The sequence below is a fragment of the Macaca thibetana genome, chromosome 16 (assembly GCF_024542745.1).
Source record: "Macaca thibetana thibetana isolate TM-01 chromosome 16, ASM2454274v1, whole genome shotgun sequence".
Classification (NCBI taxonomy): domain Eukaryota; kingdom Metazoa; phylum Chordata; class Mammalia; order Primates; family Cercopithecidae; genus Macaca; species Macaca thibetana.
In genome coordinates, this window is record NC_065593.1 from 30490286 (window position 1) to 30508503 (window position 18218).

Here is an 18218-nt window from a genome sequence, read left to right on the forward strand (position 1 = left end):
CCTTTCCACAGTCTACCTGTGCTTTAGCTTCCATCCTAGGACTCTAAAATTAGTCTCTGCTTAGTTCTTATAACTGTGAGAAATAAAGGAGTTGCTGAAAACGTTTTATAGACTGAAGTACATGCAAACTCAAGTTGTTATAGCTCTTGGGAGGGGTTATTTCATGTTTATGCTGGAGATAATACGTTATCTTGTAATGACTCATTGTTCACTAAAGCGTCTTGTGCACTATTAACTTCATGCATGTGTTTTTCATCTCTTCAACTAGAAAGCAGCCTTAGTAGTATTTACATAGTAGCAGTTTCTTGAAATCAGTTTACATCTGCCCTTGTTTTGTTGGTTTTGGTGTCTATGGAATTACCCACTTTTTTTTTTTTTTTTTTTTTTTTTTTTTGGAGACGGAATTTCACTCTTCCACCAGGCTGAAGTGCAATGGTGCGATCTTGGCTCACTGCAACCTCCACCTCCCAGGTTCAAATGATTCTCCTGCCTCAGCCTCTCAAGTAGCTGGGACTACAGGCGTGTGCCACCACGCCCAGCTAATTTTTGTATTTTTAGTGGAAATGGGGTTTCACTATTGCCAGGATGGTCTTGATTTCTTGACCTCAAGTGATCTGCCCGCTTTGGCCTCCCAAAGTCCTGGGATTACAGGCATGAGCCACTGTACCTGGCCTACTCACTTTTTTCTTTCTGTGGGAGTTATAATTTGTTAAGGAATTAATTACACACATAATACGTAATTTTGTTGTTGCTGTCTTGAGACAGGGTCTTGCTCTATTGCACCCAGGCTGGAGTACAGTGGCATGATCATGGATCACTGCAGCCTCAATCTCCTGGGCTCAAGTGATCCTCCCACCTCAGCCTCCTGAGTAGTTGGAACCACTAGTGCATGTCCTCATGCCCAGCTAATTAAAAAAAATTTTTTTATAGAGATAGAGTCTCCCTGTTATTGCCCAGTCTTGAGCTCCTGGACTCAAGTGATCCTCCCACCTCAGCCTCCCACCAAGTGCTAGGATTACAAGCGTGAGCCACCATGCCTGGCCTAAATTCACAGAGTTTTGAAAAAGTAAAAATTCTCCCTTGTCTTATCCCAGCCAAATCCCAGTGTAGTGTTTTAGAAGTTAACGTATTTACGGCTGGGCATGATGGCTTACGCCTGTAATCCCAGCACTTTGGGAGGCCGAGGCGGGCGGATCACAAGGTCAAGAGATCAAGACCATCCTGGCTAACGTGGTGAAACCCCGTCTCTACTAAAAATACAAAAAATTGGCCAGGTGTGGTGGCATGCACCTGTAGTCCCAGCTACTTGGGAGGCTGAGGCAGGAGAAGAACCCAGGAGGCGGAGGTTGCAGTGAGCCGAGATTGCACCACTGCACTCCAGCCTGGGCCACAGAGCGAGACTCTGTCTCAAAAAAAAAGTTACATATTTACATGAAGCATTATCTACATTTAATTTCTGTGGATTTAAAGAAATTATAAACTGGGTATGGTGGCTGATTCCTATAATCACAGCACTTAATCACAGCACTGTGGGAGGCTGAGGCAGGAAGGTCACTTGAGGCCAAGGGTTTGAGACCAGCCTGAGCAATATAGCAAGACCCCATCTCTACAACAACAAAAAAGCTGGACGTGGTGGCACTCGCTTGTAGTCCCAGCTACTCGGGAGGCTGAGGTGGGAGGATCTCTTGAGTCCAGGAATTTGAGGCTACAGTGAGTATGATGGTGCCACTGCATTCCAACCTGGGTGACAGTAAAACCCTGTCTCAATTAAAAAAAAAAACAAAAACAATTATACATAGATAAAACAGTATACTATATCATTTTTATAGCTTGGTTTTCACTTAGTGTAGCTTGGAGAGTTATGCTTGTCCAAACCTACAGGTAACTTTATATCAGGTGCACAGTATTTTATAGTATGAATGTGTGAATTCTTTGCAAAAAATAAATCTTTGATTATCTAAATGATACATGATTACTTATTTTAAAAATGCTAACACCAATTTTTGTTTTTCCTCAGACAAATAAGAAGACTGGAAAACCAATGATAAATCTTTATACAGACAAGGACACAGGAAAGCCAAAGGGGGAGGCAACAGTGTCATTTGATGACCCTCCTTCAGCTAAGGCAGCCATTGACTGGTTTGATGGTATGCCTCATTCATACAGTTTTCAGCATGATGTTTGGATAGATGTTTTCTAGTCTGGAAGTCAGAATATGCTCTGGGTGACAGTGGTTATGTTCATGTTTACTTTTACTAAAAATACAGGCCAGAATTTTTATGTACCTTTAGAAATGAGATGAGCTCTATCCTTGTTGGTCTAGCATATTTCCTTATATCATGCCTTGTGCATGAGGCTACCCTGATACAGATGTAGAGAGTTGGCCTGGTTGACTGTATGTTATTTTTTCTTTTTAAAAAAAATAAATTTAAGAGGTACAGATGGCATTTTGTTACATGAATATATTGCATAGTGCTAAAGGCTGGGGTTTTCCTGTATCTATCACTTGAATAATTTACATTTTACCCATTAAGTGATTTATCATCCCCTGACTTTATAGTTTGAAATTTAGGCCAGGTGGCATTGCTTATGCCTATAATCCCAGCACCTTGGGAGGCTGAGGCAGGAGGATCAGTTGAGCTCAGAAGTTGGAGACCAGCCTGGACAATGTAGTGAGAGCTTGCCTCTACAAAAACAGAAAAAAAAAATTTTTTTTTTTTTTTTTAAATAACCTGGACATGGTGGTGTGTACCTGTGGTCCCAGTTACTTAGGAGGCTGAAGTGGAAGGATCACTTGAGCCCAGGAAGTCGAGGCTGCAGTGAGCCATGATTGAGCCACTGCGTTCCAGCCTGGGCAACAGAGCGAGAACCTGTCTCAAAAAAAACAAACAATAAATAAAGTAAATTTTAGGCTGATTTCCCTTCAAATATAAAGTTAATACATACTTAGAAGAAATAGACTTTTTTTAATGGAAAGTAGAAGAAATGGGTAAAACATCTATAGCCCTCTACTCAAAAGTAGCCACTGATAATATTTCTTAATAGTTTTCCTTCTAGTGTTTTAAAATGTATCTTACATCGTAATACTCCAAATAGAGTTTTGTCTTATGGTATTTTTCATTTAACATTTAAACATAGTCATTTCCCCATGTTACAAATTCATCATTTTTGTTGCACCTTAATTTAATAGTAACTAACACTTACTGCATGTTTACTGAGGTTTATGAGCTAAGCACAACTTTAAGAGCCTTACTGGCATTAACTCAATTTAATCTTCATAATAATCTTATGAGACATACATCCTGTTACTCCCATTTTACAGACAATGAAACTGATGCATAGAAAAGCTAAGTAATTTCCAAGATCACAGAGTAAGTGGCAGAGTCAGGATTGAAACTCAGGCATGCTGGATCCACTCTCTCCAAAGTACTTAACTATGCTGGATTGACAGACACTTGCAGTTCCTTTCAGTTACAAGATTATTGTACCTCTGTCTTCCAAAACATAGTTGTGTTATTTTACTTTTTTTTTTTTTTTGAGACGGAGTCTCGCTCTGTTGCCCAGGCTGGAGTGCAGTGGCGCTATCTCGGCTCACTGCAAGCTCCGCCTCCTGAGTTCACGCCATTCTCCTGCCTCAGCCTCCCAAGTAGCTGGGACTACAGGCGCCTGCCACCATGCCTGGCTAATTTTTTGTATTTTTAGTAGAGACGGGGTTTCACCGTGTTAGCCAGGATGGTCTCCATATCCTGACCTCATGATCTGCCTGCCTCGCCTCCCAAAGTGCTGGAATTACAAGCATGAGCCACTGTGCCTGGCCAGCTGTTTTACTTCTTCAAAGGTGAGATTGTAGGCCGGGCACGGTCGCTCATGCCTGTAATCCCAGCACTTAGGGAGGCTGAGGCAGGTGGATCACAAGGTCAGGAGTTCGAAATCAGCCTGGCCAACATGGTGAAACCCCGTCCCTACGAAAAATACAAAAATTAGCCAGGCGCAGTGGCGAGCGCCTGTAATCCCAGCTACTCAGGAGGCTGATACAGGAGAACTGCTTGAACGCAGGAGGTAGAGGTTGCAGTGAGCCGAGATCACACCACTGTACTCCAGCCTGGATGACACACAGCAAGACTCCATCAAAAAAAAAAAAAAAAAAAAAAAAATGAAATTGTAATACCCTATCTGTTCCCATCTCTCTATTCTTTACTTTTTTAGACTAATTGTCAGGCTTCATCACCTTGCTCTTGAAGTCTAAGTCCATTCTTTCCTACTTTTCTGCTTTCATAAGAATGAGAGAAATGAATCATGAAGCTATTTCTTTTGTGTATGGTATATTCAGAAATTATAGTGACTTCTGCCCATAGGACGTATGAGCCTTTTAAACCTAACTCTATAGTTCAAATCTTGCCAGTTCTTATTTACTACTATTTTTTTTTAAGTTACTAATTATTATGCTACTTTGGAAATGATCAGAAAATTTCAAATGGTACCAAGAGCATATGGTAAAATAGGAGTTTCTTTTTCACCTTTGAACCCTAGTGATCTTGTTTCCCCTAGTAAGCACAGTAGGCAATGCATATAAGCATATGTGTAGATAAATACATACATGTTATTGCACTTACACATGTATTCATTCCCTTAAACTGGCTTTTTTTTTTCCCCATGTAAAAATATTAGATACAGATTTTTTTTTTTTTTTTTTTTTTTTTGGAGCCCATTGCCAAGGCTGGAGTGCAGTGGCGTGATCATGGCTCACTACTGTAGCCTTGACTTCCAGGGCTTAGGTGATCTGCTTCAGCCTCCAAAGTAGCTAGGACTTACCGGTACCACCACACCCAGTTAATTTTTTTGTATTTTTTGTAGAGACGGGGTTTCACAATGTTGCCCAAGCTGGTCCCAAACTCCTGAGCCCAAGCTTTCCTTGGCCTCCCAAAGTGCTATGATTGCAAGCGTGAGTCGTCATGCCCGATTTTTTTTTTTTTTTTTTTTGAGAGAGAGTATCACTCTGTCTTCCAGGCTAGTATACAATAGTACGATGATAGCTCACTGCAGCCTTGAATTCCCAGGTTCAAGTAATCCTCATGCCTCAGCCTTCTGAGTAGCTAGGACTATAGGCACATGCCACCATGCCTAGCTCATTAAAAAAATTTTTTTTCAGAGAAAGGGTCTCGCTGTGTTCCTCAGGCTTGTCTCAAACTCTTGGCCTCAAGCGAGGCTCCTATCTCAGCTTCCAAAAGTGCTGAGATTGCAGATAGAAGCCACTGCACCTGGCCTTTTCCTCCACCCCTGACACTGTCTCCTTCCCCAGGCTGGTCTCGTGCTCCTGGACTCAGTTGATCTCCCACCTCAGCCTCCTGAGTAGCTGGAAGCTGGTACTACAGACACACACCACTCTACCTTGTTTTTTTTATTCTTTTTTTCTTTTTTTTTTAAGCTTGGTAAGAAGTGACTATCTCCCAGTGACAGATGTGCTCTTTTCAGTAGATAATGACATTTTTACCACTGTTAGTGTGACTCTGGAATACCAGTGTATTTTAATTTCTGTGAGGACATGTCAGTTACTCCTCCGAAACCAAAAATTTCCAAGACTTTTATATTTTTGTTGATAGGTGAAGATATAGAGTAGCATTGCTTCAAAGCCGATTTCTTTTTTCTTAGGAAAAGAATTCCATGGCAACATCATTAAAGTGTCCTTTGCCACTAGAAGACCTGAATTCATGAGAGGAGGTGGAAGTGGAGGTGGGCGGCGAGGTAAGATCCTTGCTGCGCAGAGTCCTGGATACTATCCAAGGGTTTAAATTTGAGTTCATATTCTGTTTCTATTTGTGTGAACTTGGTACTGCTTTTTCTCTCACTAGGTCTTTTTCCCTGTGTCTTAAAATGAGTTCGGGTACTGAATAGGTAAATGAGATATTGTAATAGCTAAGAAAGTAGTGGGAAATGGTTGTAGATATCCCTTTGGAAAGCTGTATCGTAGTTTGCTGTTCACTTGGAAATCAGGAGGCAATTTTTTTTTGTTTTTTGTGTTTTTTTGAGATGGTGTCTTGCTCTGCTCAGGCTGGAGTGCAGTGGCCTGATCTCGGCTCACCATAACCTCCGCCTCCTGGGTTCAAGCAATTCTCCTGCCTCAGCCTCTCAAGTAGCTGGGACTACAGGCGTGCACCACCATGTCCAGCTAATTTTTGTATTTTTAGTAGAGACGAGGTTTCACTATGTTGGCCACGCTGGTCTCAAACTCCTGACCTCGTAATCCACCCACCATGGCCTTCCAAAGTGCTGGGATTACAGGCGTGAGCCACCGTGCCTGGCCGACTAATCTGACCAGTTTTTAAGCTACCTCATACAGTTATTGCCAGCTTTTTAAAAAAATTTTTTATTCTAATTTTTTTTTTTGAGATGGAATTTCGCTCTTGTTGCCTAGGCTGGAGTACAATGGCGCGTTCTCGGCTCACCACAACCTCTCCCTCCGGGTTCAAGTGATTGTCCTGCCTCAGCCTCCTGAGTAGCTGGGATTACAGGCATGTGCCACCACACCCGGCTAATTTTGTATTTTTTAGTAGAGATGGGGTTTCTCCATGTTGGTCAGGCTGCTCTCGAACTCCTGACCTGAGATGATCCGCCCACCTTGGCCTCCCAAAGTGCTGGGATTACAGGTGTGAGCTACCGTGCTCGGCCCAGCTTCTTTATTTCTATTAGATTCATATACTTGTCTTTTTTCTTTTTTTGTTTTGTGGGTGAATGTTACTGTGGCCTTTACATTCATACTCTTACATTTGGAGTTTGTCTTCTCACCTAATCTTCATCATGGAGATTCTCTAAGTAGGGTATAGGTTAGGCATCCTAAGTTTGAAAATCTGAAATTGGAAATGCTCTGGAATCCGAAACTTTGAGCACCGACATAATGCTCAAAGGAAATGGTCATTGAAGCATTTCAGGTTTTGGGTTTTTGGATTTGGGCTGCTCAACTTGCAAGTAGAAGGCAAATATTTCAAAATCTGAAAAACCCAAAATCAGAGACAGTTTTGGTCTCAAGTATTTGGGGGAAGGGATACTCAACCTGTATTATAGAAAATGGACTTTGAAGTTTTCTAGTGCATTATTTGCACTGTATTGTGTGCCTAGGGTCTGTTTTCAAGGTCCTCTGTTTACTAAGTACAAGACCCAAATCAAAGAATTACGAAGTCCTGCTACAAGGGGTTAATTTGCAGAGTGCTGCCTAAGTATTGATGGGTACCTACTCTTACGTTATCTGATGCTTTTCTTCTGTTTTGTTAATGTCTGCTGCTGATTTTTCTCCCCTGGCCCCATCCCCGTAGGCCGTGGAGGATATAGAGGTCGTGGAGGCTTTCAAGGGAGAGGTGGAGACCCCAAAAGTGGGGATTGGGTTTGCCCTAATCCGTAAGTATCTTGTTTACTTTGGTGAGAGTAGGGGTTGGAATTGGGGCTGGAGGGTACAGAAAGGGGTTCTGAGTCCATTAGAAACTATCTAGGAGCATTATATTTTCCTCCTTTCTTAGGTCATGCGGAAATATGAACTTTGCTCGAAGGAATTCCTGCAATCAGTGCAATGAGCCTAGACCAGAGGACTCTCGTCCCTCAGGAGGAGGTGGGTCAGCCTTTTAATGGCATCTGCATCGTGCTTATCTTCTGACTAGCATTAAGGAGGCTTTACGTTGTTTCTGCTGGCCTCATTGTTTGCATTTCTACCTTGCAGATTTCCGGGGGAGAGGCTACGGTGGAGAGAGGGGCTACAGAGGTCGTGGGGGCAGAGGTGGAGACCGAGGCGGCTATGGTGGAGACAGAAGTGGGGGTGGCTATGGTGGAGACAGAAGCAGCGGTGGTGGCTACAGCGGAGATAGAAGTGGGGGCGGCTATGGTGGAGACAGAAGTGGGGGTGGCTATGGTGGGGACAGAGGCGGCGGCTATGGTGGGGACAGAGGAGGCGGCTATGGAGGAGACCGAGGAGGTGGCTATGGAGGAGATCGAGGTGGCTATGGAGGAGACCGAGGAGGCGGCTATGGCGGAGACCGAGGCGGCTATGGAGGAGATCGAGGAGGTTACGGAGGAGATCGAGGAGGTTATGGAGGAGATCGAGGAGGCTATGGAGGAGACAGAAGCCGGGGGGGCTATGGAGGAGACCGTGGTGGTGGCAGTGGCTACGGTGGAGACCGAAGTGGAGGCTATGGAGGAGACAGGAGTGGTGGCGGCTATGGAGGAGACCGAGGTGGGGGCTACGGAGGAGACCGAGGTGGCTATGGAGGCAAAATGGGAGGAAGGTGAGTATTAGAATGCGTTTATTAACCTTTTTACCTCACTACACCTAGATTGGGGGGTTTGAACCACATTTTCTTTTTACCAATTTTTTGGAACTTGAATTTCCCATTGGCAGTTCTCTTAGGATGGAGAAGATGATTTAGTTTCCTGCTTAGCAATTTCTAAAATTTTGTTTTGGAACTTTTTATTTTTTAACTTTAATTTTTATTTTTTAGAGACAATAAAAATTAAATTTAGTGACAGAGACAGGGTCTTGTTCTGTCATCCAGGCTAGAGTGCAGTGGTATGATCATAGCTCATTGTAACCTCAAACTCTTAGACTCAGGCAATGCTCCTGCCTCTGTCTCCCAAGTAGCTGGGACTGTAGGTGTCTGCCACCACACCTGGCCAATTTTTTTAAATTTTCTGTAGAGACAGGGTCTCACTATGTTGCCCAGGCTGGTCTCAAACTCCTGGCCTCATTCCTCCTGTCCTGGCCTCCCAAAGTGTTTGGATTACAGGTATGAGCCACAGCACCTGCTGGAAATTCTTTATTATTATTATTATTATTATTTTTTGAGTCTCACTCTGTCACCCAGGCTGGAGTGCAGTGGTGCAATCTTGGCTCACTGAAAGCCCCGCCTCCTGGGTTCATGCCATTCTCCTGCCTCAGCCTCCCGAGTAGCTGGGACTATAGGCGCCCACCACCACGCCCGGCTAATTTTTTGTGTTTCTAGTAGAGACAGGGTTTCACTGTGTTAGCCAGGATGGTCTCGATCTCCTGACCTCGTGATCCGCCTGCCTCGGCCTCCCAAAGTGCTGGGATTACAGGCGTGAGCCACCGAGCCCTGCCACCTGCTGGAAATTCTTACTCATAAATCTTTATTTGTTTGGATGTATCTGTGTGTGTATTTTTTTTTTCTCATAAAGATAATTGAGATAGAAAGATAATAACTTGAAACTGTGTGTAAATCAGGAGTTCCTAAGTGAAGGAACATACCTTTCATAGGGTGGTTCTTTTTCAAATCATATATATTACCCTGCAGTTATTTTTCTGGAGATTCTGGTAATAACTTTTCCAGATGAAAACCACTGATGGGAATGCCTTATGCACATGAATGGTGTAGCGGCAGAAGAAGTTGAAGACCAATGATAGAAAGTAACTTCAATTATTATACTAAGGACCTCTATGCCAGCGGCAGTATAAGGCAGTGAGAATACAGAATATGGTTAAGAGCGTGAAGTTGGGAAACAGACTGTCTGAATTTAAATCCTAACTCTACCACTTATTAGCTGTGTGATCTTAGGAAAGTTACTTAATCCTTTGGAGTGTTGGAGTGTCAGTACTCTTTTTTTTTTTTTGAAATGGAGTCTCGCTCTGTCGCCCAGGCTGGAGTGCAGTGGCACGAACTCGGCTCACTGCAAACTTTGCCTCCCGGGTTCACACCATTCTCCTGCCTCAGCCTCCCAAGTAGCTGGGACTACAGGCGCCTGCCACCACGCCTGGCTAATATTTTGTATTTTTAGTAGAGACGAGGTTTCACTGTGTTAGCCAGGATGGTCTCAATCTCCTGACCTCGTGATCCGCTTGCCTTGGCCTCCCAAAGTGCTGGGATTACTGGGTGCGTGAGCCACCGCACCCAGCCTGGAGTGTCAGTACTCTTATCTGTAAAATGGGGCTAATAAAACATCCTTTTCAGATTTGTATTAGATTACGTTACACTACTTGCTGGCCCATAGTAAGCACTATATAATTTTTAGCTATTATGAGTAACCTAATTACCATCTATTGAACACTTCTTAGTGTGTGGCCAATACTGTAAAGTGTTCTTATAATCTTTAGTTCTAGTCCTTCTGTCATCCCTATGAAATACGTATACTTCCCATTTTACAGAGTCAGAGTCATTTAGTGTAACTTTTCCAAGGTCACATAGTAAGTGGCAGATCCAGAATTCATACATGTAAGTGCTTGCTTATTCCACTATGCCACTCTCCTATTTAGAGTGCTGGAACTGGGACAGTTTCTGATCTCCTGAAATATTGGTGGTTTGGAGTCTTTATTCTAGGTGGAAAATTTTTAGGAGTGAAGCAAAGCTTCTTCTAGGAACTTTGTGAATCTTAAAGCTGATAAATTAGACATTTAAGTATCTTCTAGGAGTATAGAAATAAATGAGGCATGGTGTCATTCTTTAGAAATTGTCTAGCTGATGCCAATCACTAGCACCCTGAAGTAGTGTCTGATGCTCCCCCTTGGTAGAAAATTAGAATTTAGTCTGGCTCTTTATTTTTCATTCCTAGAAACGACTACAGAAATGATCAGCGCAACCGACCATACTGATGACTGTTTTGAATGTTCCTTTGTCTCTGACATGATCCATAGTGAAATTGCCAGAGTTTTGCCTGCTGCTTTCCTCGTGGCCTCTTCTTGGGTAGTGAAATTAAGTGACATTTGGATTTTTATTTGGGTGGGAGGGCTGGGACAGTTTTTCTTTTAGAAATGTCTGTTGAGAGTTCCCCCTTTAGTTTCCAACCTTCTCCCCAACCCTTGGAGCTAAATGCGTTGTAAAATATTGCCAAAATGAAAAGTGTTTTGTAATACTGCAATAAAGGCTGCTTGTTTTTGTGGACTTTTGTACATATTAGTGCATTGTTCTGTCACACACAGGACTCAGTTACATTAGACTCTAATCCTAAAGAATTAGGAAATGAATTATGTACTTCAGTAAATTAAAATGTTACTTTCAACAATATTTATTGAGCTCCTACTGTGTTTAGTGGTTCCCAGGAATGACGACAAGTCAGAATCACCTGAAGAGTTTGTCAAAATTAGATTCCTAGATTGTTAAATTTAGATTCCTAGATTCCCAGCCCCCTAGGTCTGCTGGATCAGAACTCAGTGAGGTATGGGGAGTTAGGGCTGGAAATACTTATTTATATCAAGCTTACCAGGTGATTTTGATACAGTTGTTTAGTATCAGTTGACAATCATTTATTTAGAGGAGTGTACTAGATGCTGGGAATATGAAGTTCCAAGGAAGAGAAAGGATTTACAAGCCAGGGTTAAGATGGCAACATATGTTATTTGCTGTTTATTAGAGAACTATTTATTCTACTCCTTTTTTTTCTTTTTGAGACAGAGTCTAGCTCTGTCACCCAGGCTGGAGTGCAGTGGCGCGATCCCTGCTCACTGCAAGCTCCGCCACCTGCTGTCCGGCCATTCTTCTGCCTCAGCCTCCCAAATAGCTGGGACTACAGGCGCTTGCCACCACACCTGGCTAATTTTTTGTATTCTTAGTAGAGACGGGGTTTCACCCTGTTAGGATGGTCTCGATCTCCTGACCTCGTGATCCGCCCTCCTGGCCTCCCAAAGTGCTGGGATTACAGGTGTGAGCCACCGCGCCCGGCCTATTCTACTCTTAACTGTGGGTAAGGCACTGGATCAGATTCTAGATACGTTGCTGGCCAAGTAAACAGAAAACATAGTCGATAAGTGCACCAGTAAAAAGTACAAGGTGCTTAGAGGGCCAATTTGAAGGACACTAAATTTAGTCACATGGGAGTAGGGAAAGGCGAATGTGGAGGGAAGACGAGGAGTTCACCAAGTACAGAGACTGAGAAAATAGTGTTCACTAAGTACAGAGGTGAGAAGATAGTGTTCCCAGAAGGAAATGACATGAATAAATCAGGAGTTAAGACAAAGAGTGGGGAGCAGGATCTGCACTTGAGAATTGTATTTCTTTGTGACTGAAGGGAAGAGTTCAAGGGTGGTCATGCAAAAGAAAAGACTGGAGAGGTAAACAAGCTCTATGACAAGGTCCTTGCATTTCACTTTTTATCTCCCTCCAAATAGGGAGTCATTAAAAGATGGCAAATCGGTGTGGCATGATCTGAGTGGCATCAGATGGATGATGATTATGACTGCCTTGTGGGAAGGCTGGACTGGAGACAGCCAGGTGAGGGATTATATTGGCCTGAGGCTCAGAAAGTGACTAGAAGAAAGGAGATAACTAGATTTGAAAAATCAAGAGGGAAATTTGACAGGGTTTAGTTGGATGTCAGAAATAGTGGAGAAGGAAGGGTCTGGTTTCTGGCCTGCGTGATTGGGTAGATACGTTGTTCATTGGGAAAGGAACAGCTTTGCAGGCAAGATGGGAATTAATTCCATCTTGAATATGTTGAGTTCGGAGTACTCATGAAACTTCTAGATAGAGACATCCTCCAATTCTGCAACTCAGAAAGTAGCATTTAATACCATGTTCCCGTGATTATCTGCCTTACTGAATTACATGTCTACCTTCTCAACTCGACCTCTACATGTTGGAAGTTTCTCGGGGCTTTTTCTAAGCCCCTTTCTCTTAATCACTTTTATCCTGGGCAAGCTTATCCAGGATATGGCTTTACCATCTAATATGGTGATACCTACCAAATTTACGTCTCCAGTCCTGACCTCTCCCCTCCCAGTTGCCTACTTGACCTTTGCACTTGGATGTAAAATAATTGTATTAAAAACATGTGGACTGAATAGAACTTTTGAGCTTCCCTTCCAAATGTTTCTTACTAGTGTTCCTAACCCACTCCAAAACAAATCTGTGAATGAGGCCTGGGCATTTTTTATTGTTTTGAAACAGTCTTGCACTATCACCTGGGCTGGAGTGCAGTGGCACAACCTTGGCTCACTGCAAACCTCTGCCTCCTGGGTTCAAGCGATTCGCCTGCCTCAGCCTCAGCCTCCCGAGTAACTGGGATTACAGGCATCTACCACCACGCCCAGCTAATTTTTTGTATTTTTAGAAACGGGTTCACTGTGTTGGCCAAGCTGGTCTCGAACTCCTGACCTCGTGTTCCGCCCGCCTCGGCCTCCCAAAGTGCTGGGATTACAAGTATGAGCCACCGTGCCTGGAGGCCTGGGCATATTTTAAAAGAGCCCCAGGTGATTCTAGTTTTCAGGGACAGTATATGGAAAGAGAAGAGCCTAGGAGGAAACTTGGAGAAATACTGACATTTAGTAGATGAGCAGAAGAGGATCCTAAAACAGATTAGAATGGGAATGGCCAGTGAGGCGTGGTCAGTGGAACCCAAAGGAAGAATGAATTTTAGGAAAGGAGAAGCTAATAATACCAAGTACTTAAGCCAGGCTATGTCATGTAAAGGATAGAAGGCATTCATTACATTGATCAACGTAGTTATACATTATTTTAGCCCAGGGTTTCTCAACCTTGATAATATTGATATTCTGGGTTGGAAAATGCCCTGTGGAATGCTGCCCTGTGCATTGTATGATGTTTAATAGCATTCCTGGCCTCTACCTACTGGATGCCTGTAGCAGCCCTTACCTCTCCATGTTGTGACAACCAAAAAATGGCTTCAGATGGCCACTAGGGGGCAGAATGGCCCCCTGTTGAGAACCACTGCCTTAGCAAAAGTAGTTTGGGTAGAGAATTGAATTCTGAACTCAAACTGCAGTGAGATAATAGAAACGTATAATAGAAAGTTAATAAAAATTGGAGAAATGGATACAGGACAAAGAATTTTGATTATGAAGGGTAGAGGCATGATGTGAGAGGAGGAGGTAGCTAGATGGGGATACTGACTTGTGGAAGGTTATTTTTAAGATGGGTGAGAATTGAGCATATTTATACACTACATGGAAGGAAACTGAATAATTGATGTTCAAGTCCCTTGAAGGGATGGCGTCTAGAATGTCGGTGAAGGATTTGCCTTAGGAGAATGCCTCTTGCATTGCGGTTGGAGGTAAAAATAGGTGTGAATGCTGATAGTAGTAAAAACATGACTAACATTAATTGGGAGCTTACTGTGTGCCAGGCACATAAGCAGTCTATGTGTATTATCTCATTTAACTCACAGCAATCCTTTGAAGCTAGGAGGTATCGGAAATAATTCACAGAAGAGGTAGATGGTGTAAATGATATTGAATGCCGTTGGGAAGGGGCTTTTTTAGGGGGTACAGTAAGGAACAGAGGCACTGAGAGATTGAGCAACTTGCCCAAATCAAATCTTTAGTAAGTGGCAGAGCCAGGATTCTAACCTAGGCATCTGCCTTAGAGCCTGTGCTCTTATCTACTCTTGTGCTATAAACAAGGATAAACAAGCGTATAGCTGAGGTGTCAGGAGGAAGTTGAGGTAATTCCATCTGATGTCTTTTTGTTTTCCTAATGAGAAAGTATAATAGCCTGCAGAGTTTGGGGAAGTAATACAATAGAAAGGTTGTTTTTGTTTTTGTTTTTGTTTTTTTTGAGACGGAGTCTCGCTCTGTCGCCCAGACTGGAGTGCAGTGGCACGATCTCAGCTCACTGTAAGCTCCGCCTCCCGGGTTTACTCCATTCTCCTGCCTCAACCCCAGAGAAGCTGGGACTACAGGCGCCCGTCACCATGCCTGACTAATTTTTTGTATTTTTAGTAGAGACAGGGTTTCACCGTGTTAGCCAGGATGGTCTCGTTCTCCTGACCTCGTGATCCACCCACCTCGGCCTCCTAAAATTCTGGGATTAAAGGCGTGAGCCACCACACCCAGCCGAAAGTTTAAGAGATTGCAGGATATGTGAGGTTAGAAGGGAAGGCTTGACATATAACCACTGTGGGGATCAGGAAAGTGTGTGCCTAGGAACCCATACATCTGCCAGGCGACAATAAGGGTTCAGTTAAAGTAGGAGGCAAGTAGGCCAGGCGCGGTGGCTCTTGCCTGTAATCCCAGCACTTTGGGAGGCCAAGGCGGGCGGATCACGAGGTCAGGAGATCAAGACCATCCTGGCTAACATGGTGAAACCCTGTCTCTACTAAAAATACAAAAAATTAGCCGGGCATGGTGGCAGGTGCCTGTGGTTCCAGCTACTCAGGAGGCTGAGGCAGGAGAATGGCTGGAACCCGGGAATCAGAGCTTGCAGTGAGCAGAGATCATGCTACTGCACTCCAGCCTGGGTGACAGAGCCAGACTCAGTCTCAAAAAAAAAAAAAAAAGGAGGCAAGTATTTAGGGGTACCAGTCTGTATGGATATGTGATTTTTTTCAACAGCTTTGATAGCAACGTGGTTATAGGAGCAGAGGCAGTTTGATTTAGAGTAGTTTTTCTCATCAGAGATGATCAGAGATGAAAAAAGTGAGGGTAGTGATTAATGAATGGGATCCAGGTTGAGTAAGAAAAAAAGAGGGAGTAATAGGGAGGATGGATGGGAGTCAGGACTTTAGTGTTGATGATGAGATTCAAAGAACTTGTGTGGATAATAAGAACGGCACAGATTGAAGGTTGGGTCAGAAAGTGAGATGTGAACATTTTAGAGATAGAGCAATTCCTAGGATGACAAAGGTTAGGTGTGATGTTGGAGGTGGGTAGCTGAAGTGAATGGAAGGGAAATGTCTTTGTAATTGAGACGGACTGAGGGGCTGGAGTATTGAATGGTTGTCCAAAGGGATGCCATCAACGAGGTGACAAGATTAAGATTCAGGCAATGAATGAGAGGAAATGGAGAAATGGACCAGTGGTAATTGCTGGTTGGAGAGCAGGATCCTCAGAGAAACACTGATTTTCTTTTTCTTTTTTTTTTAAGATGGAGTCTCGCTATTGTCCAGGCAGTGGCATGTTCTGGGCTCACTGCAACTTCTGCCTCCTGGGTTCAAGCAATTCTCCTGCTTCAGCCTCCCAAATAGCTGGGATTACAGGTGCCTGCCACTGCACCCAGCTAATTTTTGTATTTTTAGTAGAGATGGGGTTTTGTTATGTTGACCAGGCTGGTCTCAAACTCCTGACCTCAGGTGATCCACCTACCTCAGCCTTCCAAAGTGCTGGGATTACAGGCGTGTGCCACCACGCCCAGCAGATTTTTCTTTTATTTTCTTTATTTTTTCTTTATTTATTTTTTGTTTATTTATTTATTTATTTTTTGAGACGGAGTCTTGCTCTGTCGCCCAGGCTGGAGTGCAGTGGCGCAATCTCGGCTTACTGCAAGCTCCGCCTCCTGGGTTCACGCCATTCTCCTGCCTCAGCCTCCCGTGTAACTGGGACTACAGGTACCCGCCACCACACCCGGCTAATTTTTTGTATTTTTAGTCGAGACGGGGTTCACCGTGTTAGCCAGGATGGTCTCGATCGCCTGACCTTGTGATCCGCCCATCTCGGCCTCCCAAAGTGCTGGGATTACAGGCGTGAGCCACTGCACCCGGCCTCTTTTTTATTTTTGAGACAGAGTCTTACTCTTTTGTCCAGGCTGAAGTGCAGTGGCACGATCTTGTCTCACTGCAACCTCCCCCTCCTGGGTTCAAATGATCCTCCTGCCTCAGCCTCCCAAGTAACTGGGATTACAAATGTGTTCCACCACATCTGGCTAATTTTTGTATTTTTAATAGAGACGGGGTTTCACCATGTTGGCCAGGCTGCTTTTGAACTCCTCACCTCAAGTGATCCTTCTGCCTCAGCCTCTCAGAGTGCTGGGATTACAGGCATGAGCCACTTCGCCTGGCTGAAACACTGATTTTTATATAAATGTGCAAAACAGTGGTGATATTGGGAGGGATTTAGGAGAATCAGCAACACCTGAGCGATTTCAGAAAGGGGCCCAGTCAATAGCCAGATTTCAGTTACAGCCTGAAAGATAGATGAGAAGGTTTGAAGGAGAGTGGAGGGTGTGAATGCTTTTTGTTTGCCATCAGAAGAAGCATCCAGAGATCCCATTAGAAAAGTTTGGGTTAGAAGAGAGAAAAGAGAGGGACTTATATTTTGAATAGTGTCTAAGGATCAGTCCCAGTATCTGAGACCAGTGGGTATCTTTGGACTATGAGAGAAGCCAGCTATTGCTTGGATAAAGTAGACTTCTAAGAGTGATCTAGATAGCTTTGGTACTGGGAGGGCTCTAGTACATTGGTAGTGTACCAGATGGTGAGTGCTCTGTGAAAACCTTTATGCCCCTCACTGCCATCTTAAGTCTTCTTGTGGGAACTGGTGAAGTTAGGATTGAGGTGCTACTAGGCAGATATTTGTATCTGGTTGAGTAATATGACGTCCTCTGGAGATACCTAAAAATATGGAGGTGGAGTGGCTGGGGATCTGCGGGCAGGATTTTGCAGAAGTTGAATTTGAATTATGTAGTTAGTAAGGCCATGTCTTGTACTCACAGGCTTTTGAGGCACAGGGAAATTTGGGTTATGTTGCTCATGGACCCAAAGCAGCAGAGTAGGCAAAAGAGGAACATCTTTCCTATCATTGGACTTTGATGTCACAATATTAGAGGGGTCCCCCAGGCAGTGCTGCATACACTCAAAATAGTGAAACCACCTTGGTTTTTACTTAAACCTTGCTCTCATGCAAAACATGAATCTAGAAGTGATGGGGTAGGTTAGGAGATAATTCTGAGTGACACACTATACAGGTTTAGTATCCCTTATCCAAAATGCTTGGAAACAAAAATGTTTTGGATTTCAGATTTTTTTCCCCAGAGTTTGGAGTATTTACATTATACTTATAGATTGAGTATCTCTAATCCCCAAATCTTAAATGCTGCAATGAGCATTTTCTTTGAGTGTCATGTTGGTACTCAAAAAGTTTCTAGTTGGAGCATTTTGGATTTTGGATTTTTGGATTAGGAATGCTCAGCCTGCACTGAATTCAGATAACTGTTGGGACTACTGTAGAACCTGGGGTGTGGGGAAGTAGAAGGGAGTGTCTGTTTTACTTTAACTTTTCTATGCTTGAGGGGAAGAACTTGACCTCCCAGTAAATCAGTAGGATTCGGGGAAGAAGAGGAGGTGGCAGGAGACAGCCGTTTTTAACCTCTGATGGTCACAGGCTCACATGACAACATTAAAGAGGAAAGGAGAGAAAAGTTCATATTTGGTTGTTTACTATGTAATGACAGGCACTGTTAAGCTTTATGGTAATCCTCATGGGAGCTTTCTGAGGTAATAAGGCATTATTCTTTTCATTTTATAGGTGAGGAAACAAAATCACAAAGGTTAAATATTAACCT

General features: G+C 43.5%; 1 protein-coding gene across 2 annotated transcripts in view; it reads left to right on the top strand.

Annotated features, from left to right (window-relative positions):
- TAF15 (TATA-box binding protein associated factor 15) overlaps nucleotides 1–10871 on the top strand; it is a 345012-nt gene extending 334141 nt beyond the window's left edge. For both annotated transcript variants that reach the window (XM_050764911.1, XM_050764912.1), the window contains 6 exons: nucleotides 2018–2147; nucleotides 5650–5742; nucleotides 7308–7389; nucleotides 7509–7597; nucleotides 7706–8267; nucleotides 10543–10871. In XM_050764911.1, the coding sequence (XP_050620868.1) occupies nucleotides 2018–2147; nucleotides 5650–5742; nucleotides 7308–7389; nucleotides 7509–7597; nucleotides 7706–8267; nucleotides 10543–10582 (996 nt within the window). In that variant the 3' untranslated portion in view covers nucleotides 10583–10871. The remainder of the gene's footprint in view (nucleotides 1–2017; nucleotides 2148–5649; nucleotides 5743–7307; nucleotides 7390–7508; nucleotides 7598–7705; nucleotides 8268–10542) is intronic.
- Nucleotides 10872–18218: the final 7347 nt, after the last annotated feature.